Source organism: Aquila chrysaetos, chromosome 1, assembly GCF_900496995.4.
Source record: "Aquila chrysaetos chrysaetos chromosome 1, bAquChr1.4, whole genome shotgun sequence".
Lineage (NCBI taxonomy): Eukaryota > Metazoa > Chordata > Aves > Accipitriformes > Accipitridae > Aquila > Aquila chrysaetos.
The window spans coordinates 9,083,691-9,110,406 of record NC_044004.1 but is presented as its reverse complement, the minus strand read 5'-3'; the positions used below and the strand labels follow the sequence as shown (position 1 = coordinate 9,110,406).

The 26,716-nt window shown below is 39.2% G+C and overlaps 1 protein-coding gene across 1 annotated transcript; it reads left to right on the top strand.

Moving 5' to 3' along the window:
* Window positions 1-128: 128 nt before the first annotated feature.
* NELFA (negative elongation factor complex member A) lies at window positions 129-26,716 on the top strand. The gene is made up of 11 exons (XM_030017736.2): window positions 129-737; window positions 8,281-8,452; window positions 9,626-9,787; window positions 10,716-10,805; window positions 12,713-12,843; window positions 13,029-13,098; window positions 13,942-14,030; window positions 16,960-17,071; window positions 19,383-19,639; window positions 20,723-20,822; window positions 22,379-26,716. The coding sequence occupies exons 1-11, from the start codon at window positions 486-488 to the stop codon at window positions 22,561-22,563; spliced, it is 1,620 nt and encodes a 539-aa protein (XP_029873596.1). The 5' UTR covers window positions 129-485; the 3' UTR covers window positions 22,564-26,716.

Genomic DNA, 26,716 nt, shown 5'->3' with positions numbered 1-26,716 from the left:
GCGGCAGCCGCTCGGCGCGCCGGGCAGGAAGGGAAGGCGGGAGCCACCGGCCGGGGGAGGCCAGCGTTCTCGGAAGGGAGGGGTGGGCTACGGCATGCCTCCGAGTTGTGCCGCCCGGCCCCGCGGTGGCTCGGCACCCCGCCCCTGCTTCTCGGGCCTTTTCTGCCCAGGAAAGCCCCGGAGAAATTAGGGCGAACTGTGAGAACAAACGAGTCGGCATTGACAGAGAAGCTTCTCTGCGGTGAGGCGGCGCCATCTTGCAGTACGGCAGAAAAGCTGTGGCGGGCGCCATTTTGCACCTGAACGAGAGATGAGAAGAGCCTCGCTGTTTTTCGCCGCTTGGGCGCCGCCATTTTAGGTTACGGCAGAATCTCCGCCTTCCCTAGCGCAACCTCATAGGGCGCCGCCATTTTGGCTTACGAACAGGACGGCGACCCGCAGGGGTCCTCACCCCCTCCCTTCCTCCCTTTAGGTGTCTTCATAAAATGCCCGTGGAGAATCCCCTCTTTTTTCGCCCCGCTCCCAAGATGGCGTCGATGCGGGAGAGTGACACTGGCCTGTGGCTGCACAACAAACTGGGCTCCACAGACGAGCTGTGGGCGCCGCCGAGCATTGCCTCGCTGCTCACGGCTTCGGTGATCGACAACATCCGCCTCTGTTTCCACGGTCTCTCCTCGGCCGTCAAGCTTAAGCTACTCCTGGGGATGCTGCACCTGCCCCGCCGGGCGGTGGATGAGGTGAGAGCTGGGTAGGAGCTAGCGCGGGAAGCTTAACCGAAGCGGGGTGCGTGTGTGTGAGGGGGGAGAGGTCGGTCGGAGATGGCGTGAGGGGAGAACGTGGGGGGGGGGGGGGGGGGGGCAGCGCCAGCCCACACCACCACCACCCCCCCGCCCTTTTCTTTTCACATGGAGTCTGTGGGGAGGGCAGACCCCGGGGCGAAGCGCCGTGCGGCCTCGCGTTGCCCCCTCCCGCCCGGCGGGCGGCTGGAGCGGCAGCCCTCGGCGGGGGGGAAGAGGAGCAGCGGCTGCTCCTCAAGGGCAGGTGCCCGCCCGCACTCGGCGCGGGGTGTACAGCGAGGCCGGTCCTCCCCCCCCCCCCGATATCCCCGCTTCTCCCTTGCAGCCTTTCTTGGACGGGGAGGGGGAGGAAGGTCTCGGCTGGCTGAGCGGTCCGTTTAGGCCCGGCTCGGAGGACTGGGTCCTTGGTGTGAGGAAAAGCGATCGGATTCCCCGTGATAAGGGAGTGGAGTAGAAGCTTTGCTGCTCCTCCTCCTGCTCTTTGGGGAATCTCTGGCTGGCACTGGTCTTTTGAAAGCAGTTTCGACCCGAAACCCATCTTGCACATCCACATGGACTCGTAGTTGTAGGGCTGTGTTTTGATACAGTTTGGGTGCCTTTGGGGAAGAGGGCTTTTCTGAGGCAGTGGTCCTTCTAGGATTAGGACAGAGAGGCAGGATTGTTTAGGAACAGTTGTGTGTGTTAGGCTTCATTCACTCTCCTTCCTTAATACTGGCAGCTGTGTAGGTGTCCCAAGTCGAACATCTCGCATTTAGGAAGGACAGCAGCAAGTGCTGAAACTTTGGGAATGGAAGATCTGGGGTCTGCACTGAACAGTGCTTTTCCCCACTTTCTTGCAGTCAGGTCTTGCTTGAGGAAAATTGCCATGCCTTTTTTTTTTTTCCTTCTTCTCTTTACCTTTCTGGGAACAGCTGGTGCTTTCCTTTATTGTTCTACCCTAGCTAATAAGCTGGCTGGCTCTGCAAGCTTATTCACTTGGCCCTGGACCATACCTCATCTGCAGCTGACTTATTCTTACCAGTAGGTGGCTGCTGATGTTTGGGGCAATAGTTAGAGAATGATTGGGAAACATTTAAGTTTCTTCAGCCAGGCTCAAGGAATTCCTTTCCTACTTCCACCATGTATGGTATTGGTTCCTGGTAACAATCATGGAGGTGGTGCATAGTTAATCCTCAGCTTCTTGTGTAGAGTATCCTCAGCTGTGCTTGCACCAGTCTCTTTCTTGGTTAGGGCACAGCTGCTGCTTAGGCTTAATGTACGTATATACTAGGCAGGGTTTGGGGAGATGGTATGTAACTTTGATTATTGTATGCTCAGTTTTTGTTTACTTCTAAGCTGAAAATGCACAAGCATCATGCTTAAGCAATAGTTCAGTGCATGTCAGTGTCTGTCTTGCCACATGCAACTGTATGATTGTTCACTGTGTTACATGTAATTGGTGTCGCTTTAAAAAAACCCCTCTTGTTCAGCATGCTTGCTGTAATTTTTAAAACATTATATTCATGTTTAGTGCCTGTTCAGTGCACAAGCTGTCTTCCTTGTGTGTGACAAATGCAGTTGTTTTGGACAAACAAAATAACCAAGGCCAGAAAGGGGGATGGGGAACTACGCATAAGCTCATGTGAACTCTTGAGTAAGCAAAATTCTTCTGAAGTCGTGTGAAAATCCAAGTAGCCTGGAAGAAATGAGTATTGCAGTGTTTAGAAAAAGCTAACAAATTGGTGATGGTTTTAGATTGAAAAGAGCTTAAAAAAGCTTAGGGACCTTCATAAATAACGCTCATAGCCAGCTCATTGAGGGAGCAGAATTCAAGCTGGCTGAAATAATTTGTTGAAATGCTGTGTTCACTGGGTGGGTAAAAGACCTTTTTAAACTGATTCTGAGGAAGATGGTAACCAGTGACTTTACTTGATTGGTACTTTTGTTAGCCGTAGAGATAAAGTGTATGTAAAGAAGAGCAAGTCAGTTGCTGTGTCTTTTAATGTATTGTTAAAGTGATCAGTTGCATTCCAAATATAAAGCTCTTGTTACTGCTGTAACAAAAATATTGTGGGATTTTTCACTTCTCTGGCAGAGTTTATGAATTCAATCAAACTTAATCTTTCATTGTAAACAGAGCACACTTCATCAAGATCTAGGGATTTAGCATATTTTCAGTCCTTTGCAAAGTACCTGTAACAGTTTAATTATTTCAGGGACATGTGATTTTTTTATTTTTTTTTTTAACTGAGAGAAAGGGCTTAAAAAAAAAGGTTAAAAATGAAACAGTTATGAGGCAGACACCCTTAACATTGCAAGTAGGTCTGCTATTATCATTATAGACTTCCTTCTATAAATGGTAAAAATAGCCAGTGTAACCAAACTGCTGAGAGAAAGGGATGTTGTCTTATCAGATACTCATCACTTGTGGCAAGTTTGCTAAAATAGGTTGTATTTGTGAAGATTTGTTATGTAACTTACTGTAGAGATTTTAGATATTTTAACCGGCATTTGGCATCTTACATACGATACCCAGAACATTTTTTATATATATATATATATATACACAGTTATGTTCAATATATCTGCGCTGTGCTGTGTACTTCTCTACAGTATTCTCTGCTCAGTGTATTGTGGAGTGCTGAACATGGTGTCTTTTTGCTAGCGGAAATACACCAGTACAGGATACCTGTAGCTTCTTGGAAGTAAAATTCATCATTTGGAAATCACTCCTGTATCTGAAAATGATTGAACTTAACTGTGAAAGTCCTTCATTAGTCTCTTTGGAAAGTCATATCTGTGTTTTCCATGCCATGTGCCAGTCTGTATTGATCACGTACGAGAAGCACTGAGTTGGCATTTGGAAACTTAATAGTATTGGAAAATATATTGCATCAGCTCTGTAAAGCTTTGGGAATCTCGATAGTGGGTGCAGGATATGTTACTGGTTTGTTGAGTAACATGTTAAATGATATACCCCTCTCTAGATAACAGATTGGACTTAGTTATTTTCTCTTAAAAATTTTCTTTTTCCCTGTTTTCTGTATAATACCATTTTCACTGAGGCATAGAATAAAATGGAAACTATTTGGGAGCAGACATCCGAGTAAAAAGTTATGTGGGAATCAAGAAGTGTGGTGGTGGTATTTGGTTTAGAAGGGGTTTAATTGGCTGCTGGTCTTTTCTAAATCTCTGTGAAAGCTTCAGTCTAGACAAGTCAATCTTCAATGAGCTCTCTTGAAAGCTCAGTCCTTTGCTTAAGTGTTTTTTTTCTCAAATGTAATATCCTTCGATTTTCATAATGTTTTCATTCAACACTCCAAATATTGTATAGATATAAGTGACTTAATCCTCACAATACTCCTGTGGGATAGGTAATAAACCTAACTTTTTATCATGCTGTGAACCTCATTACTGCTTGTTTGTTCCCGCTGACTAATAAGAATAATTGGCTCCCATTTTCATTTTAAGTTAAGTGTGATTTGTAGGCAGTTATCAAAAATACCCTTTCCCGCTGTAATTCTCTGGGCAGAACTTGCTAACTTTTGAATCTCCCTGCCTCCCAGCTTTTCATCTGCTAAATTTTTTTCTAGATAATTGCACTTACTTGAAATGATGCCGAAAGCTCTGTGTCGTGCTGACCGGAGCTTCAGTTGTGAATTTGGCAGAACAATTACTTCTGTTTATTTTGTATGTTAAATTCTTGTTAACCTGATTCACAATGGCAAGTGCAAGTTTTCTTTTTGTGCCAATGTTTAATTTATTTGTTCAGGGTTAGACTGTGATGTTACAACCAAGTCTGTAATGAGGACTGCGTGCTTCTGTGCTCTCTGAATTATCTTGAGAGGAAGATGCTGCCTATCCTGGTGGTGGCCTGCCCTTTTATTACAGTAGCTGCAAGAGAGTAAAAGTCAATACTGTTTCTTCTTGCTTGCTTATGTGAAACAGGAGTCCTCTACTCATGCAAGTGTGAATTGTGGAGTACTAGTGCAAAGGAATAAAGAGAGCTCATGACACTTGCCTTTCCCTCTGTGTTCAGAACAGGCAGACTGCTATGCATCTTTCTGGCCTGCATTCAGTGTCTTAATTTTTCTGTGATGTAATATGGTACATTTTAATCTAATATTACTCTTGGCCACTTCTACTCTTTTTCATGATTAAAATACAAAACATATACAATAGTGATATTTGATCCATCCTAGTTTTGTATCATGTAAATATTGATACTGTACTTTCAGTCCAATGCTTTTAGCTTAATGAAAATGCTCTATAAGAATACAGATACCTATTAAATATCACCTTCTGTATGGCCCCTGAACGTCTGAAACTTGATTGGGTTTATTAGCCAACTGTTGATGCAATTGTCTAAAGGTATAGTCATGTATATTATTTATTTAGGCATACTATAAAGCAAATGAATGGGAATTCTTTGCAAGAAGTCATCTTGGAGCTATCACTTTGTGTGTTTCTAGTAACGTTTCCTTTTTTTACCCCTTCCCACGGTGCTGTTTGTGTATTCTTCCTGCACAACCATTATTAATCTCCTTTGTCTCTGTTCCCAGACTTTTTCCATCCTGCCTGATCCTTTCTTGTTAGATGTTTCTAGTTGTGCCCTATGCTTTTTTTTTTTTGTGCCAGTAGGCTGAGAAAAATACTTAAGATCTTTAAGTTTTACATGAGAGAAATACCAGAACATGTTGCATCAGATCGACATTCATGCTTAACGAGACACTGGCTGGAGCTGATGGGACTCTTACTGACCTGGTGTTGCAATCTTATACAATTAAGAGCTCGGGATTATGGCTGTGCTCTGTAAAGTAACAGAAAAACTGTATGTAGTATTCTCTTGTTGTTTTGAGTTGCATTTCATGCATTCTCAAACCACAAATGAAATTTTTTTTCAGCTGCCAGTTCAACAGCAAACTGGGAACATATATTTAAATTGCCATTCAAAGACAAACCTGAGTCAAAACTCAAATCCAGGCTTGTTAAATGCAAACCCTTATTCAGGCAAGGTCTCTGGTTAGCTCGCAGTACATGTTAGTGTGCTTCTCTTTCCTGCGTGTGACAGTGACTATTCTTTTACCATGTTCTTTCTGCCATGAGACTTTGTGATAATGTTATTTGCCCAGTGCTACACAAACAAGTTGTTTCTGTGCTCCTTTCTTGAAGGAGCAAAAGTCATGTGAATCGGTGGGTTGTGGCATAAGTAGGTTGCCTGAACTCTAGCTGCCCTGAGAGCAGTGTGGATGTGACATGCCCAGAAAAGAGCTCCATAGGAAAATACATAGTATACGCATGTAGCTCTGAATTTTTGGGACAAATGGGAGTTTTGTGGAGCAGATATGAAGGGTAAATTTGGAGGATACAGGAGGCATCTTTCCTTCAACTATTGCCTGAGCTTGCTTTGATGGAGGAAATTGCATTCTATACGCTTAGGTGCATTAGTGGTGCCAGATAAAAGCTTGTAAAAGAGCTATAAATAAACCATAGCTTCATTAGCTTTCATGGCATGTTTTAAATTTTCAGGTGTTTTATGTAAATCAGTAGTGTAATTATTGTAGGATAGATAGGAGAATAAAGGACTTTGTTTTGATAGTATTCACACTTGTCCTCATCCACTGTTGTAGAAGTGACATCTGATGAGCAGTTTAGGGTTAGGATAGAGAGATTGACAGGTCTGTGTGGAGTCTAGGTGGGTTTTTTATGGTTACTGAGAAAAGAAATGAGCAATAGAGACCAACAAAGACTAGAATCTTAGAAATTGATTCTCTCCATTGGGTGAATGTTGGTTCAATTTGACACCACTTTAAACAATGTGTGGTCATGGTTATGTGGCCGGTTTAATCCAAAGCAAATCAATAGCGCTGCTGAAGATGCTTAAATGACTGTTGTAGTGTCTCCTTTCTGCTCCACTCTTTCTGTGGTTTTAGTGTTTGTGTGACTAGTCAGCCACACCAAGGGGCTGATGAAGCTTAAAGCTGTAGAGAGATGCTAGTTTTAGGTTAGATGAGCTGATCCGGTTTGTTTCACAAGTACGCTATGTGAGCGCTAAAACATGCAAGGGCTAAAGGACAAACTGCCCCTATAGTGCACTTGTAAACCTTTCTAAAGTGAGAGGGTGATAACATTGTGTGGGTGAAAGGAATTGAGAAATGTCAATGTTTGTCTGCCTCTGAGCTTTAAAAGTGCTTGGGGAGAAAAATGGAGAGCAGAAATTTAACTTTTATTTCTTGGAGTTGCATGAGTAGAGTAAGCTTATTTTGTTAAACTTTTTCATATGAGAAAAGGCTGGTTCTAAATAAAGGGAAAGAAATACAGCATAAAGGTGAAGATGGGTCTCTTGCTTGTCCCCCTGTGTTCAGAAACATGTAGACTGTAACTAAACTCTATGTGCCACAATGGGTTGTAAAAAATCAGAATTTGAGTATTTCCTTATACTTGTTTGTAAATTCTTGAGTGTTAATACCATACAGATAGAGTATGTCTAAAGACATAATTTTACTGTTACATTTTGTGGCTTGATAGATGAGCAGTACACCTCAAACATCTTAGTTCTGTGAAGCTAATGCTTTAATGGTTCCATGAAAGTTTACTTAGAAAAAAAAGCAAGTGTTCAGTCTTATTTGGGGATTTAACCTTATCTGTGAATTAAGTAAAACAACTAATTTAAGAGATTCACTGTGTAAACCCCTGACTGTAGTCACCTTGATTTTTATTTCATTTCATAGTGCCAACAGACATGTTGATCAGTAACTAAAAAAAATTACTGTGACGATGAAATTTTTTAAGTTAATCTCGTGCATTATTTCCCCATTTTCAAGATAGGTGCTTAAAGAAAAATAACTTTTTTCTGACTACAGAACCTTTGGTTAGATGGAAAATCTTGTTACTTGTGCCGTATTAGAGGGCTGGGTCTACTTCTGTAATATGTAGTTTTTGTCAAACAATACAGTTTTGATTAGCATGAAACACATTATTTTGGCCTAAGCTTAAATAAATTTTTGAGGACTTAGTTTATGTTCATATGATGCAGATATGGTCTGTCTGCTTAATTATTCTGTAGCCCAGAAAGGGGCACATCTTCACTTAGATGCCTGTACTAAATAACTTGTATTCTAGTTGCATATTCTTATCACTGAATATAAGGTGTAGGTACACTGGGAGTATAACTGTAGAATGTAAGGAGACAGTAACGTAAGAATCTGGCCTGTTGCTTTTAGCAAAAATGTTCAGTGCTAAACAAAGCTTCGAGTTGCCAAAAGCTCAAAACAAACTTGGGTTAGATTGACCGAAAGCAATATAAAAAAATTTATCTTGGTTCATTCTTTACTTAGTTCTAGAGTTAATGTATAACTGTATTGAAGCAGTCTCCCTCTTCCCTTCCCCAGTAGTAAAATGTTGTGCATGTTTATGCTCGTGTCTTTTTAAAATAAAAAAATCCAACTATAAGATGTTTAAAACTGTTTCCAATTGGCTGATTTTCTTTTTCTTTTTTTGTTAGATGAAAGGGGCACTGACTGAAATTATCCAGCTCGCTACCTTGGATTCAGACCCCTGGGTCTTAATGGTAGCTGATATTTTAAAATCCTTTCCAGATACTGGCTCCCTTAACCTTGATCTTGAAGAACAGAATCCCAATGTTCAAGATATTTTAGGAGAGCTTAGAGAAAAAGGTAAGCCTTTTCTGTTGGTGAAAATTACAGAAATATGATGCCTGTTTTCAGAAATAACCTGTCATTTCACAGACAGTCTTGCTGTCTTGACAGTATTGGTATCAGGACAAGCAGTATGTCTTAACTACCACAGTTCATGACTTGGCATGTTACTGGACTGGGAACTGTGATATTTGAGGAATAGTAACTTCTTAAATTATCTTTTCACACATCATCAGAACTTACATGTCAGGTATTACCCTGAATGTTTGTGAAGGGCAACACATAAGTTAATGTGGATTCATCAGTATCATAGACAGGCTGTATGTGCACTGATAGGTAGTAACTGACTTACTGCATCTTAGTAAGTTGAGGTTTTTTCATATATTGCTCTGTCTCCTATGTTGTAGTACCAAAGAAGACAGTAAGGCTCTGTTTCTGCAGTGCTTGTGTGAACAGCCTCGTGTGTGTGGAAGCACCACTGTTGTATTGGGCAGGTGGGGTGCATCTCTGCTGGAAGTTCCCCTCTAGGCAGCAAATGATAGGTGCTGTGGGGGAGACTGATCACAAGAAGAGTTACACTGCTGATGTTTGACTAGCTATGGATTGCCTAGAAGCTGAAAATACTGGCTCAGGCACTTGCACAGTTGCTGCTTTCAACAATGTAGTAAATGGTGATGCAAAGCTACTCCTACTTCAGTGGATTTGATTTAACACATTGCCTAGAAAAAGCCCTTGGGCATCAACGGACAGACATGGTCTTGGAGTTAGGATTGCAGCAGACCAATAATGAAATGACTTGGAGGTGGAAGCATTTTGTTTTCTTACGATAAACAAATGATCATTTGTTTGTTCACGCTTTTGGTTTGGACTTTAGTTTAGTAGTGTCTTTTTTATGTGTAATTTTTTAAGGAATCTGAGAATTCAATCATTTTTATCTTCTTTGACAATAGTAGCATCTTTAAGATTCCTATAGTTTGATTAGGTGTAATCAACATGGAAGCTGTTACGAAGCTAATGTAAAAAACAAACATCCTAACAAAAATCCTAATAATTAGAACTAAATTACTCTTGGTGTTTAAACAAGTAATCTAAAATTTAAAAACACCTGTACAGTCTGGTTGTAAAATGTTTTGTAATTAGCTATCAAAGAGGTGCTAATACCTGTGTGTACTGTGTTAACTCTTTATGCAGTAAGTGAATGTGAAACTTCAGCTATGTTGCCGTTGGAATGCCAATACTTAAACAAAAATGCCTTGACAACACTAGCTGGGCCACTTACTCCCCCAGTAAAACACTTCCAGCTGAAAAGGAAACCTAAAAGTGCCACGCTCAGAGCTGAACTCTTGCAGAAGTGTAAGTAGTATTACAGCTAGTTGGTAAGATTGAGTAACAAATTAAATGGTGAAAGGAAACTTATATTCAGTCTTATTCTCTGGTATGTGGATATACATTAAAATTTTCTGTTATAAGAGCTTTGCTGGCTGATTTTTTTCTTTGATAGACTGATATGTGTGGAAGAGCAGGTACAAGTCATTCTGGCCATGATTACATTCAAATGCTAATTTTGTTTTAAATGCTGTTCAGATTTCAAGGCATACAAAAAGCTGTAGCTTTTTAAAGCACAGATACATTCTCTCATGGGTATATTTAACGGTCAGTTGTGAAGACTTGTGAGGGACAACTTTGGTTAAAGCTCCTGAAACAAAACTGAAATGAGAACCTAGCTTTATTTTGCCATATGTTTTTGCAACAGGGAGCAAGAGCTGCTAATTAATGCTCTCTTTTGCTCAGTATGGCTATATAGGGTGTGAAAGCCAAGAGGGTTTTTGCTAACAAAAGGCAACGTGTATATCTATGTATTGGTAGCTGCTTGAACTAAGCAATCTTAAAATAGTTTACTGTACCTGCTGTTCTGTTGCAGCAGGTTGCTTCTTTCTTGGATGTGACTTGAGTAGTTGGTCTGGTTAAATACAAGATTCGTAAAATTTTATGGTGTTATATAGCACTTTCTTTAATTCAATCTCTATTGAGTAGATTGTCTACTCTGATAATTTCTTTTAGCTTAGACCATCTTGTCAGTTGCATAGTCATCTTGATTTTGCATTTTCTCCAAATACTGTGTTTACATTGCATAAATGACCTGGGTTTTATTTAAAATATAATTCTTTCTTTGCTATTCCCATCTTTTTATGTATTAGTTAATAATGTTTTATATAAGAAGCAATGTGTTGTATTTTTCCAGCACAGATTCTTTAATAACTAAAGCCCTTTTTCTTTTTAGCAACAGAAACTGCACAACAACTCAAGAAGACTGCAGGAGTGCCTTTCCATGCCAAAGGCAGGGGACTGGTCAAAAAGATAGATACGACAAGTATGACTCACTTTAATCACTTCCCAGAAAGAAAATATGATTAAGTAGCCTTGATGAAGAATAAAATTACAGTCTAGTTTTTACAAAAACTTAATTTTTTTTTTTGAAGCAAAGGCTTTCTCCCTTTCTGCCTCCCTCTCTCCTGATACTTAAATGTTTCTGACATGTCTTGTCAGAAAGAACAAGAGTGTGGCGTTTTTCTTAAATGACAAGTATATCTGCCGTGCTTCTAAAATGTACACAGCTAGATCATGCTTATAGACTTCGGTAAGAATTTAATTTGCATCACTCCAGGAATAACTTCTGACTAAGCTGTGCTGCTCCAAAAGGGAGCAGAGCGGATCACAGTAATCTGCTGTGCTCTTTGAAATGCTGTGAAGTAGACTGAAACTATTGTGTATTTGTGTAATTCTGTGTGGAGAAAGAAGAGGGGACAGCATGCTCTCTGCAGCCAAGGCTGTGCAGTGACTTCTAGTCAATGGGCATGACAAAGATGTATAATCATTCTTCAACTTTGCATTAGTAGATTTCAGCTGTTTGCTGAACTTCCTGAACTGCTTGAATTTTTCAAATAAGTTTTTGACTAGGAGCAAGAGGAGGGTTCAAAATTAGTTACATACTTTAAATCACTGCACAGGTATAACTTTTCTGACCACCAGTATGATGCTGAGGTATAAAACGTGAGTGATTTCTTGGTGTGGTGGCTAGAAGCTATGAAGTACTTTGATGCTATTTAAGATGTGGTTTTGAGCACCAAAGTTTGGCCAGATGTTCATGCAGGAAATGCAAAAAGTGTAGTTGTAATTTGAACTAAAAATTGTGCCAGTATAGAAGTTGACCATTAATTCTTCTTGGCATTCTTTTTAGCCATGGAACTAATAAAGTGAATTTTTAGACTTGGCCTTTAGAACCAGGTGGTCTCTAGAAATACCAGTTATGGGACCAGCTGATGTTTACTCTGCTGAAACTTACTCACTTTGCTCAGAGAGGATTGTCCTATGGTGAAAAGGTTTTCAGTACAACGTATAGAGGGATACAGAGTATCTAACCTCAAAGTAAAATTCTGTGTTTATCTCCAAGTTGTAGGGTATGATGAGATTGTCAGGAGGCTAAAAGACCTGATAGATAATGTATACGTGTCCCTAATTTTTTAGCAGTTGGTGAAAGAATGTGGTCTTCAGCACTTTCATTAAGTGTGAAGTAGAAGGGTAACAGTGTAAAGTTGGGGGAAAACAGCCTCTTACAGGTGTAACACTTTCTACTGAGTATTGAGACAGCAGGTTTTTTGTTTGTAACAGTTTCTACTGAGTATTGAGACAGCAGGTTTTCTGTTTGCAATATGGACCCAAATTGGATCCTCCTCCTTGTGCAAACAGCAGCTCCACAATTTCAAGCCCCTTTGTGAAGCAGTAATTTACCTTTCCAGTAGATTATAAGCCTTTAGCCCTGCAGAAGCTTGTCTAAGAATCTTTGATTGAATACAGTTTTACTAAGTAACTAGATTTTAAAGTTCAATGAGCAACTTTGGCAATAATTGGATTCAGAACATTCATGCCCAATACCTTTTTATGTGGTCAGTTTATTTGTTATAAGGAAGGAAAGCATCAATGTATATAGCAAAACATTATTTTGATAGCAGTGCACCTGTTTGATTACTTTGTGTAGGATAAGGTTGCAAGCATTAGCCTAGAGATTGGCTCTTACTCCTTGTTTGAAGGTTAAAACCTAATCTGACTTTTCAGGGACATGTTGTGTATTGTAGACAGTTCCACATTATAAACATTTGAAGCTAAAGTGGAAGGGGTATGTGTGTTAAGAAGAGGAGAAGCTGAAGAATTCCGTATTATTGTTTTTCATAACTAATTAAATGTATATTACATTGGTTGCCTTTTTTGATCTTCCCTAAGCACCACTCAAAGGAATACCAAAACAAGCTCCATTCAGGAGTACTTCAGCACCTAGTGTGTTTAGTCCTTCTGGAAACAGAACTCCTATTCCTCCTTCAAGAACACCTTTGCGCAAAGAAAGAGGAGTGAAGGTGGGTGCACTCTTTTGTAGTCTGTTGCTTTTCTGCTCAGTTCTCCTGCCTGATCTAAAGTGAATTTCTGATTCTGTTTTGAATCAAGTATCAATATATTAAAGAAAAAATAAAGGACAATATTTAGAGATCAACTACATAAATTTAACAATGGCTAGTAAGTTCTCTGTGGTCTTTCTTTTTAGCTTCTAGATATCTCTGAGCTGGATATGGTAGGTGCTGGCCGCGAAGCAAAGAGAAGAAGAAAGACATTAGGTTGGTATAGCATGCTACTTACAAAGGCTGTTAATATACCTCTAGATAGGATCTAGATTTTTACTACCATTTTGTTCTTAATTTGTTAAAACTTACCTTCAGCTAAACTTTAAAAAAACAAGGCGGGGGGAACACAAACCAAAAATGCTTTAGTGCTTCTAATTGTATTGCCATGTGCCGAGGTAATAACTTGACTCAGTTGCATAAAAGGTTTGAACTAGTCAGTTGTGCTTTGGGCAGCACACAGGTGTGCGAGTGGCTTCAGTAGTGGAATTGTTCTGATGTATTTTGGTATGCTTTTTCTACTGGCTCTGTGGCCAAGTAAATTAATTGAAAGTAATGTTGAAAAAATTTATAGTGCTCTCCAAAATTCTGACTGAGAGATCTTAACAAGTGAATAGTATCTGATATACTGCTCTTAAGTCAAGTGACAGTGCAGTGCTCAACTGTCTCGTGAAGATACACTAGGCAGCATATTTGCCCCAAAACAACCTTTTTGTATTTGTCGCCACAAAAATGAGTACCATTTCAGAACAAAATCATAATTGCAATTATATTTTTGCTTGGGTTTTGATGCTTTCTAATATCACAAAATTAGCCCGTTCACCTAATTACTTGGTTACTGTGTCTTGATGGATATACATTGTGGTTCAGTTCGTAATTGGGTTGATTATAAACTTGTGTATGAAGATTACTGTATCTACCAACCTTTCAACATACACCTCTTTAAGCATGTTTTAGTGGACTTTGAGAAATGCATTTTTATATTTTTGTTTAAAAAAATATATCTAATTCAATATTTCAAAAAAATTCCTTGAACTGACTTCTATTTTTATGCAATAGATACAGAAGTTGTGGAAAAGCAAGCCAAAGAAGAAACAGTAGTAGAAAATGCTACCCCAGATTATGCTGCTGGCCTTGTGTCTACACAGGTAAGACCAAACAAAACCAAAACAAAGAAAACCCAACCAACCAAACAAACAAAAGACGAGGAAACCATTATGTGTGATTATTCTAAAACACTTAAACATTGTAATGATATTTTATTAACTTGTTGAAACATGTCTCTTAATTTAAAAATCTTACATAATTACTTCAAAATTCCATTATATTTTCACCAAACTAGATAAAAAATTCAAAGCAGGATGAAAGTAAAGTTTTTTATTGTTTTCTTGTTGCTATTTTAAGTTTGTGATGGGGTATGACATTTCTGTAACTGAGGATTGTAGTCTTCTGTCAGAGATGAAAAGGATAGGAGGGCTTTCTGACCCTAGAGAGGTAGAATCATTTTCGGGAGTTTCTGCAGGTTTCACTCTGTGCCTGTGCATCCTTTGTGACTCTAGTGGAATAGTGTCCACAGAAGCCTCAGTGAGGAGCACTTATCATTGGCCTATTTCCAGGAGGGATAGCTGAATATAAGCAGCCAAGTAAGAAAGAAGTCTTTACAATTCATCTGTCTTCTGGCTTGAGAAAAGAACCTACATGCTAGTTCCCTTCTGTGATTCTTTCCTCCATTTTTAGCTTGTAATCTTTAAGAATTGGTGCTTAATCCAGAAGGCAGCTTTTTCTGAGGTCTCCAAACCTGTCTGTAACTAGGCTTAGCCAGTCCCATTACTATGGAAAGAGGAGGAGAAATACAGTGGAATTCATCTCCGTCCAAATTACCCCATGGCTTATAAGTTTGTGCTTTTTAAAACCTGTAAAGTTCAGAGGTGGCCTCTCCTTCTCTTAACAGTCTTTTTTTTTTTTTTTTTTTTTTTTTTTTTTTTAATATCCAAAAGTTGTTTAGGATCTACTGAAAAAGCTAACCTGTTGCTAGAGGTAGTTCAATTGGGGGGGGTAAGGTGGGGGGAGGAGTTGTGTGTAGTGTTTTCTTCCTATTCTTTCAGATAGAGTGCATTGGAAAAGCTGTGATGCATCTTTTTCTCAGTCAGGACATAGCTTTTACAAGAATGTTAGGTCCTGCCCCCACTTCTGAGTTAGAAACTGTCTGTTCTATTCCAGCAAGCCTTGGCCTGGAATTAATTTGGACAACTGGGTTCTTTAGATACTAACAGATAATTTGAGGCTGCTGCACCCAGTGTTTGCAAGCCTCTCAAGATGATAGAAATCCATCTCAAATCTTAACTGTCTTCTCTTGTTCCAAATTTAAAGTGGTCACAATTACTTCTGCCTCTTTAAGTCCATGCGTTGACATGCAACGCTTGCCTTTGGAGAGCGCTCTATTTAAGACCTGTGGTTTGATTGGTGAGCCAGGCATTTTTTCCTCTAGAGCCTAATGGTAAGCACACACAATATTGGTCCCATGGTTATGGGTAGCAATCTATGGCATATGTGCCAAAAACAACATAGAGGCAGATATTGGTGGGCCTGTGTCAGGAGTGAAGGTCATTGCCTGTCTTTCTGCAGGATGCTGAGTACCTCTTTTGGCAAGCTCCACATTTTAAAGAATATCCATCTTGCTTTTGTCTAGTAAGGCTACCTGTCCTGGTTTCAGCTTGGATAGAGTTAATTGTCTCCCTAGTAGCTGGTACAGTGCTGTTTTGAGTTCAGTATGAGAAGAATGTTGATAATGCTGATGTTTTCAGTTGTTGCTAAGTAATGTTTAGACTAAAGTCAAGGATTTTTCAGCTTCTGATGCCCAGCCAGCAGGAAGGCTGGAGGGGCGCAAGAAGTTGGGAGGGGACACAGCCAGGGCAGCTGACCCCAACTGGCCAAGGGGGTATTCCATACCATGGGATGTCACATCTAGTATAGGAACTGGGGGGAGTGGGGGCGGGGAATCGCCACCTGGGGACTAACTGGGCGTTGGTCTGCAGGTGGCGAGCAATTGCACTGTGCATCATTTGTATATTCCAGTCCTTTTATTATTACTGTTGTCATTTTATTAGTGTTATCATTATCATTATTAGTTTCTTCTTTTCTGTTCTATTAAACTGTTCTTATCTCAACCCGTGAGTTTTACTTCTTTTCCTGATTTCCTCCCCCATCCCACTGGGTGGGGGGAGAGTGAGTGAGTGGCTGCGTGTTGCTTAGTTGCTGGCTGGGGTTAAACCATGACACTACCTTAAATGATTTGTCTTCTAGGCTTATTCCCTCAAAACTTCTTTCCTTTGTCAACCCCTTATGTTTATAAGGCTGGATTGGACTAAAGTGAAGATGTTCACAGAGATACCAAGTTGTCTTTATGCTGTGTGTGCAATATTATGTATAGTTAAGTACAAAATGTGGCATTTTCTTTGGCTTGATCCTAGATGACATCCGTCATGTTGGTGTTGACTGCCTGTTTCAGTGGAAACCTGTGCTTTTACTGCTGCCTTCTGCGTATTTATGTCCCAGACACCTTTGCATTCCTCTGGGTGATATTTTAGTAGGCCTTTTGCCCATGGATGAACACGGGTTTCTGCTTGCTAATAGTGAAGAGCATGTTTGCTCAGGCAGAAGATCACTTATTCCTATAGTGTAATTCTTCAGAGAGTACTATCTGTGCAAATTTCATCATCTGGTCTCCATGCTACCAGCTAAGGAATGGGACAAAGGAACAGCAGCTTGACTCTCCTTGCAGAAGTACATTCTCCATAATAGTATTTTTCCCTGGCTCAGATTGTGCCTTTGGATGCAACTTTGATCTGAATTAGGGGAAATAAAGCTGCTTTTTCTCTCCTAGGCTAATTCTAACATCTGAAGTTTGTATAGGGAGTTAGGGTTGAAAGGGCAAACTTGCCCTAACAAGAGGAGTCCATCATTAAGTTCCCAAAAGGAATATTGTAGCAGAACTAATGTTGAAATTGTATTTAAAATGCAGAAACAGTATACGAATATATGTAGTATGGCTATAACACTTTCTTTTCTGTTTTACAGAAGCTTGGCTCATTGAACAATGAGCCTGCACTACCTTCTACAAGTTATTTACCTGCTACCCCCAGTGTGGTGCCGTCTTCCTCGTATATCCCAAGCTCTGAAACACAGCCAGGTAAAAGACACTTTTTTGCTTTTGGGACCTAATACCTCCCATTTCTATAGTTTTACTGTCTAGCTCTTCTTTTATTTGCAAACCTACTATCCCTCAACTCTAGTGAAACTTAACCTTAGCAGTCTAAAAATCCATTGCAGGAACCCAGCCTTTGGGTTTGGGGTAACCAGACATGTCATTTAACCTAAATAAAGAAAATCCTTGTCGGTTTTAAGTCTTAAAATAACTGCTAGTTAAGTCAAACAAGCAAGGCAATTTACTGGTGTGTTTTTTCTTACTCTGTAATAGAAAATCCCGTGGTTTTTTTAATTCTTAAAGAGACACCAGTAATACACAAAAGTCTAGAGTATATACTCCATACACACATCCATATGCATGCACTTACAAAACAGTTGCTTTCAAGAGTCAGATACGTTTCTAGAAGCAAGTACATATTAGCTTTCACACAGGCTGGGATCAAGCTATCCATTTTCCTTTTACCTTTTTATAACAGTCTGACAGATAATAGCTGAGCTCCTGCATATTTTGAAAAGTGCTACATTATTTTCAATTCTAGAAAATTGCCTATAGTAAAAAATAGTGTTTGTACAAATCCTTTCTTTCTACAGGTTTTATTTTAACACACTTGGTTTTACTTTTCCTTCTTTGCTGCATGTAAAGTCTTAAAGGAATGTAGCAGTTTGCACTAACAGATGTGCATGACTGGGATTCATTACCAGACCTTGTAGTTAACAGAGAACTAATGTTTCAGTTTAGTGCATTATTTTTACTCTTGCTTGTTGTGATTTGGTACTGTAATGTTTGTCTTTATGTATGTGAGCTTTGGCATGTTGGTCACTATAGAAAAATGCATATGCAAAACCTGATCACTTCACTTGGCCCTGAAACAGTTCAGAATCTCTCTAAAGGTCCATGCAAATCTTCTTCTGGCAGAAAATTGGCATCTTCAGAAGGAACGCAGCCAAGAGCACATCAGTGTTAGCAGCTAGTATTATTTTCCAGAGCCTTGGCATTATATTCAACAGCAGGAAAAGCCTAGTTTAAAATTCTCTATTGTCTTTGTTCTCTATTTTTTCTAACTTATTTTTTCCTTTTGGAGTATGGGGTATCTAGCTTTTCTTATGGACAAGGAATATAACTTTTCTTAATACAAGATGCACACAGAAGATCCACAGATTTGGTGTCTCATAATCCGAGGTTGCATAATTAAGACATGTTACTTTATGCAGGTCATTTATTCTGATGTGAGGAAGCTAGTAATAAAACTTAAGGGTTTTGTACAAAATTAAGGGCTAACTAGTTACAAATGTTTGTCCTCCCAAGTGTTCACTGTCCTGTTCCACATCTTATTGGGTAATAGCCGTGTTGTTAAAACCAGTGCTGTGTCTGTGCCTAGATGGAGAGTGGTAGACCTGTCATTCTCTAAAATCTGATCTGAAAGGCATCAGCATAGCTCTGGTCTGTATCTGCCTTTTAGTCTACTGTGAACACAATATGAATAGATTAGCTTAAACCTCATGAGATTTGTGAAAGGTGCTTAAGCAGCTGTGCCTGCGTCTAAGAGCTACAAAAGAGTGTAACTGGCTAGAGTGTGTACTGGGTAATGACTTGTTTGCTGGACAGATGGTAACTTACGAAATCACAGTAACTTGATTATATGTGTAACCTCCACCTGCAGCCAGGTTCGGAATAGTAACTCCCTTAACTGCAGGTGAATGGATCAACTTTGAGAAATAACAGAGTTAGGACTTGTCAATACTGTCGGGTTTTAACCCTCTTAGCAGTTAGTGTTTAAATACTGCGTGATTTGTAAAGACTACATTTAATTCTGTCATCTGTTTAAGTATTTGTGTATTTTCAGTATTTGTTACTGGCTGAGACTTAATTACCATTTCCTTTGGAAGCTGCTGCTACATTAGGTAAAAACTGACGAAATATTTTATGGTTTTGGCTTCTACTTAACAGTACAGCAATAATCCTGGTAGGGTCAGAGTACAGTTGTTATAGCAATATAAGCTAAAAAGTAAATAGAACAGTTTCAGTTTAATAAATCTGATATCCATTAAACATAAAACTTGATGCTAAATATGGTGTAATCCATGTTGGACAGCTAGTCACTCAGTTGTCTAATTATTGCTAAAGATAATTTGAAAGAGCATTAGCTCTTCAGTTTTTCATATAGATATTAGATGGCATATTGAGTCATGGTGCTAAAATGGAATAATCAGAATTTTTAGTTTCCTTTAAAGGCCATTGGTGATGCTAAATCCTGTTTGTGGATTATGTTTTTAATCCTGATTGTTTTTTGCAGCTGGCTCTGCACGAGAGGCCTTGCAGACTAACAGACAGACTGAAGAGCCTGCAGCTCCAAATGCTACTACAACTCTGCCTGCACAATTCAAACAAAGAACACCCATGTACAATAGTAACTCTAATCCACCTGCAGCTACACCTACCTCACCCCTAACACCTACCACACCTCCTGCCATTTCACCTGCGGCACAAGCACCGCAAGTGGCCCCCCAAACTCAGCAACAGCCACCACCGAAAAAAAGCCTCTCTCTTACAGTAAGTAACTTTGACTGCTGGTTTTGATGTGGATTGGAAAACGCAAACTTTTATTATTGATCTCATTTAGTATGTTGGCAGTTCCTGGCCTTTGGATCATGGAGTGGTTGAGGCTGCTTTTTTTTTATGACCAAAGATAATGAAAATGTTTTGTGGCTTTGTTAGCATTGCTGTCTTAATGTTAATCACAACCTTTTAAGTTGTGCAGTGTTAATGACACAGTAAGATGTCTCTTTTTAACACAGCATTATTTTACATAACAAATAGCAGTACTCTTTATAAAGAATTTGGGAGAAGGGTGTATTTACAGCAGAGCTGTTGCCCAGCCAATTGCATTATAATGTAAGCTGCTAAAAACGATTCTGTCATTGCTGTGGTAGGAAAAAAGATATCTATATGTTATTTTAAGGCGAAAGCCTTTCTTGATCCCATCACCCCCCCCATTACACAGCTTGTTAAAGCCTGAGAGTGGGGAGGAACCTAAACTCAACATCAATTATATATGTCCTGAAGCTTCTTATTGCTGTGGTATGTTGGTATATATTATGTGCATGCTTGAAGTTAAGCAGGTAACTAATTCAAGATGCAACTGATTTGAAGGCTTTGCTAAGCACATCTGTAAGCTTGGCTTGCAAGATCTGAACTTTAAGAATCTGGGTGACACTTTCTTTTCAGTACCTCTACTTCATTTATTAAAGAAAAAAAATTCCTCTGAAATTATTGCAAGTCTGGGTTTGTTGGACTGTAGAGGAAGTATTGGGTTTTTTCTTCTTTCTTCCTAATGTCATAAAGAACACCAAATTGGTAATGTGAACATTAAGTGTTTTAGCACGTGTTTCTGTAACTATTTAAAGGTGGGGTGTTTGTTTTTTTTCTCCAGTTTCAGAATTCAGTTGTCACTGCTGTAAGTGTTAGGTGTAAGCATTAAAGAGGGAAAGCCTTGAGGTTAAGGCTATTTTTGTTTACTTTTTGTAGGTCTACAAACTTCCACCTTACTCTTTTATGCTTGTCTGTGAGTATTAATGTGGTATCCTTTGGCAGAGCTTTCTCCACTGGAATTCGTATTTGTTCTATCTATTGCAGAGGGAGCAAATGTATGCTGCACAGGAAATGTTCAAGACTGCAAACAAAGTTACAAGGCCAGAAAAGGCTCTTATACTTGGATTCATGGCAGGATCCAGAGGTATGTATTGAGATTAATTTAGCGTGCTTTTGAATACCCAAATCTGAAATACAGCCTAGCATTTCTAAATGTGCATACGTGACTGCAAGACTCTTGCTTTAGCTTTGCTCTGGATGTATTGGACTCTTTGCTTTACTCTGGACTGTACGTAGGTTCATGGATTATAGTTCTAGCTACCTGGAAATGTGTCTTAAGGGTCTATTTCCAGTAAGTCAAGCAGTCTGTCAGAACAGCTGCTAAACACAATATATACGTAACTGAACACATGTAATATCTTGGCTTAGGGGTTGAAGAGAAACAAGGCAGCCAGTTAGAACAGTGAACAGACTGGTTAGGTCCTAGTAGTCTGTCTAGAAGACCAATGAATGTAAGTTCTTTCGTGGCAACTCGAGGTACAAGTTGGGTAGTACAGAGCCTCTTCGCTAATTCCTTAGCCTTAGAAATGTAGCAACTGTTGTCTCGGAGACTTTTGGTAACCACAGGTGCTTGTGAATCACAGGGAGATAAGTTGTCTCATAGCTAGATTCGGTCACATATTGGCCTTGATAGACCAAGGCTGTTTTACCCAGAAGATTATTAGATGTAAGATGAGAAGGGGCTTAAGAGTCCTTAAGTGAACTCTCATCTGCACTAGCTCTGGTTTCTAATTTGATATTTGAGGGCTCTTATCACTGGAGTGCTGGGGCCTAAATGTGGCTCATGCATTTGGATTAATGCAACACATTATTGAAGACAAACAGGGTAAAGTTACTGTGATGATCCCTGGGCTTTAAGAAAGTTTTGTGTATCTTGCATTAAAGATGGTGCTCTTAGTACTAGATGCTACTTCAAATTACAGTAGGAGGGTATACTTTAATATCTACATGAACAGTTTCTTGTAATGCAAGGTAAAATACTATTTTGGAAGCGTGCACATGTGTGTGTTCTATATATTCACATATACATATATAGATAAGTATATAACAATATGAATTCCTTCAGTAATATGTCAGCAACTTCTGGAGGTTGAGTAAGTAACTTCCAACTGTGATATTCTTGAGCTTCTTCAGTGCCAATTCCAGTACCTTGATATGTAACATTTAATAATTTTACTGGCATGGAACTGAGTCTTGGATGAGTGATTTCAGTGAAGCTGTTTGGGCTTCCAGAACAGCTGAAAATTGTTGAGGCTTTTAACTACAAAATGTATCCCAAATAAGGTAACTCTGGTAGTTCAAGTTTACCAACTCACATTTAAATATAAGCTTCTCTTGAGGCAGACAGAAATGGCACTGACATGCTTTACTCCCCCTTCCGTTACTCTTCCAGTTACTTCAGCCTTAAGGTTCATCTTTTGAGGTCTGGTTTTGTTATCCTCAAAACTCTGTCTGTGATATATGGAGGGAGGAAGATCATTGTGTGGCTATGTGTATTAGGGATGTTACTTGCTCAGTTTTGGGTTTGGGGTTTGTTTGTTGCTTTTTTTCAGCATAAGATAAGAATCTCCATCAAGTGTTCTTTACCTTTTCTAATACAGTGTTGAAATGTATAATTTGTTCCTATTCTTGTTTTCACAGAGAATCCTTGCCAAGAGCAAGGTGACATCATCCAAATTAAACTTAGTGAGCATACAGAAGATTTACCAAAGGCAGATGGCACTGGCAGCACCACTATGTTGGTTGATACGGTCTTTGAAATGAACTATGCTACTGGTGAATGGACCAGATTCAAGAAGTACAAACCTATAACTAATGTTTCCTAAGAGATGCAGCAACAGCAGACTGGACCAAATCAAGCTTTGAGTCAACCAGCTCATATAGTATGTCAACTGTACAAAATGGCATTCATGTGTACATTTCTTATTACCCTCCAAAGTAGAAGTTGTGGCTCTTCAACCTAACTGGGCTCAGTGAACACAGGAGATGATGGTGTCAAACTTGCTTTTTTTTTTTTTTTTTTTTTTTTTTTTTTTTTTTTTTTTTTTAATCTTGGGAGGGGGAAAGGTGATCTTAGGGGGGAAAGCTGTTGGTGTGTTTTTGTTTTCCCACAGTTCAAGATGCTGGAAAAGGAGATCACAACTGAAACATTACAGATGGGAGCAGTTTACTTCTGAGTACCAGAAGACAAGACTAATGCACAGTCATTCACGGTTTACCATTAAATGAGGGCACAGATCTTTATTGTAAAAATATTTTCTTTGGCTACATGGGTTCTATTGTAAGAATGGACATTTAAAGCACCACAAGTTGGTGCTTGATTATTTTGTAATTCAGCTGCAGTATAACTAAATATTGCAGGTGGTAGATGTCCAGTGTCTAATGGTACCCACTGTATGTTTAGCTTATTTATGCTTGGGTCATAGGATGAGATTGAGCAGCTTTGTTAACTCGCTATATTGTCAATGTCCATGCCCAGCATGAGTTAATCTGTATTTGGCATTGTTTGAGATAGAGAGAGACTGAGTATCATAACTTTGTGAAGAAAAAAAACCCATCAAAATCAAGAAAAAGTAATGGTGGCTTGTCACTGCCTGGAAGTGATAGCTTTTTGCCATGTAAGTCTTAGGGTAGAAGGTGATCAATGCCTCTTGTGTAGCAAGCACTTTGAACAGCATAACTTACCTGGGAGGAAGTGAAACTATTACATCTCGAGATCAATCGCAGCTTAATTTAAAAATGGCCCTAGAAATGGTTGAGTGACACATATCTGAATATAGATGGTTAGGAAGATTTGTTGTCTTGAGGCAGTGTTAATTTTATGTTTGGTTGAGCAGTCGTAATGTGTTTGATTGCCAAGCCCTGATCCAAAAAATTTTGAATGACTGTAGCTGTGGTTCTTACCAGTGTAGTTATATCAGTATAATCACTACTGTGGCCACAATTATACTGGCATATGAATGTGCCTTATACTTGTGCCCTTCTAGTAGAAGCACATTTTTATCTTTATAACTGTGTTCACATCGCTGGTATAATCTGGTTTTAATAGTATAAATACAGCTTATATTTATTGAGAGGGCTTATGTACATAGTTCAGGATTCATCCTTTGGAGACTCGGTTTCATCATTTGAAAGAGACTTGGATTAAACATCTGGTGTCTGCCAGTACTTGTATGTGGAGCTGTGCTTGGTTGGGAATGGTTCTTAGAAGGAAGAAATACAAAGATGAGTAGCACAATGGTTGGCTGCAGGTACCTTGGGCAGACTAGAGGTTCATGTTAAGTGGAGCTCTTAGGACAAAATGAGGCTTTTTCTTTTTTTCTGAAAAGAAAGCAGACCAAATCCCATAAGTATGCTTATATGCTAACAAAGACGTTTAGATGATTCATTAGAGCCCTTTTGTATTGGGGAATTTTTATTGCATTTTATTTTTAGTTTTTCAAACAAATTATCCAACAGGACAGGGCAAGTATAAATAGTAAGAAAATCTGTGTTCTACAGTGTTTTAAGATGTGACCAAAAATATAGATTTCTTAACTTTATTTAAGCAAATATACAGACTGTTCTAGCTCCTGTAGTGGGCAAGTAATTTGATGGTACCTGCTACTGTTATGGAGTGTTGTGCATGTATTAGTGTGAAAGTTACTTACATATAACTGTCACACTGGGGGCTCTCCTGCACGTAATTATCCCATTTCAGCAGCAATGTAGATTGTGATTCTGATTGCGATTTTTCTTTGAACAGCTAGAAAACAGCCTGGCAAGTGAGGATGAGTAGTGGGTTTTAGTTTTTAGGAGTTCAGTAGAATGTGTTTTCATGGTTAAAACTTATCTGATTATAGTATGTTACACAGTAAGGGCTAACAATAGAGTATGAAAATATTCATCTTTTAAAAGAAACGTTTAAAGAAAAGTGACATTCCTTTTCTTGTCTGCATTCAGATTTTTAAAGTTTTCTTGTGATGACCAGTTTTCTGTAAACATGTATGATACTTCTGTCTTAACTGTTCCTTCTTGCTAGATGAGCTGCAAGTACCAAATGTAATTTTTAAGAAAGAACTTGTAGAAAATTGGCTGACTTGAGGGGTGTGTACTGTCACTATAAATTGTTGATGCAAGACTCTGCAATTCAGTAGTGATCAGGAGCTGCTATGTGATGGCTCTTTTGGCTTACTTGAGATTAATGGGGGTCCCTCACTAAATTTCTTAGTCTGCAGAAGTCTGTATTTTGGACCTGTGCTGTTGGGATGGAGACAGCTGTCCCTCTCCTCTTCAAGAAGCCCTTCTAGAATGCAGTGGAGTCGTTTGAGTGCAGTAGTGTGTAGGAAGCTTAACCATGCTGCTATTTGTATTTGCTGCATAACAAAGTTGGTCTCCAGGCCTGTTTGTGTACAGTCAGTCATATGCAATAAATTGAAATTTTAAATAGAAGCAGAGTATATTTTTAATTCCGTTAAGTCATTAGGATGAGACAATTTAACACTGCAAAAATAATTTATTTTTAAAAGTGACTTTATGACCCTCAATACCAGAGCATTACTTCAACTTGATCTGTGAATCTAGAAAGCTTTTAAAATGCCTAAAGAAAGGGAAGTTTTTGCAACATTGTTAAAATGATAGGGTAAGAAGTAAAAACTACATTGAGCTCTCTGGTTCAGAGAACAAAATCATTAAGTTGGTGGACTGAAAGTAGGGACAATGCCAGACAATTCAGAAAGGGCAACATCAACATTTAAATTCCAATATAATGGAATTGTTGCATACAGAACAAAATCTGGCCTTGGAACTTGATATTTTTTGTCTTGAATATTCAGTCACTTGGATGCTAGCTGGATTCTATTCAGTGAGGCTCAATGTGTGCTGTAAGATTAAACAAAAACATTTGTTGACTCTAGAATGACTTGCAGATGTACTGACAAATTGACCAGAGAAGTAGTTCAGAGTTTTCTTAAAGCTTTGTTTGTGTCCTTTCCTCTTTTCCTTTATCCAAGCATGAAGTTTTAGGAAATGGCAGGCCCAAACTTCCAAAGTGTGTTACGGCACCTCGGCAAGGCAGGATGTCCCAGCTTCTCTTGCCCTTGCTTGTACAGAAGCACCTGTCTGTGCAAGCCTAGGCATGATACGAATTAGCTTTTCTTCATTTTTAGAGTATAGAATACTGGAGAAAGAAGTAATGAAAGTGGCTTGTGTTTTCCCTGTCCTGTCCAAACTTTTTATTCTTGGGGGGGGAGAAAGAACACATACGTGCATACCCAGGCTTCTTTAACAATTTGCCCTACAGCAAAGTGCTGTGTTTCTTTAGGCTCCATTTTCTTTCATGAGTGCCATGAGGACCAGAAAGAGTGAAATGAGTGTAATGAAGAAGGTGAGCCCAAGGAGGATGCTGAGCAAGAGTTCGGATTGTAGATTCCATCTTCCTTTTTGACAGAACATTTTTTTTTTCCTACTCGAGTGCTCTGTAGTTATCTCCATACAAAACAGTCTAGGGTTACTATGGTTAACACTCTAGTATTGGGCCAATATGTTGTGGGTTAACTTGATTTTCACTGGTGGCTTTGCCATTTAATCTTTCAGTTAATACCGTAGGATGCTGGATGCAATGGGGAGGAGCCTTTGGTAGTTACTTGACATCTCTGTGTGAAATTGGTCACTTCTCTCACTAAGTTGTGTCAAAGTGCAGACCACTTGTCTAGATGAAAGAAGCTTGAGACTTTGACATTACACAGTTTAAGAGTGAATCACATTTTCGTAGTAAGATCTGACTGGAAAAAAAGACTAAAAAATGTTGAGCCAGAGCCCTCTGGGAATCTGGTGCCTTTAACAAGAACTGTCATTTTGTAAAATGTTACATCTATAGCATAGCCCGTATGTTTTCTATTGTTTTTTTGTACAGTTGTAAATTCAAAATATTCTGTCTTTGGGTACGTATTTTCAGTGTAATACAGTATGTATAATAAAAATTTAGATTTTCTAAGGAAA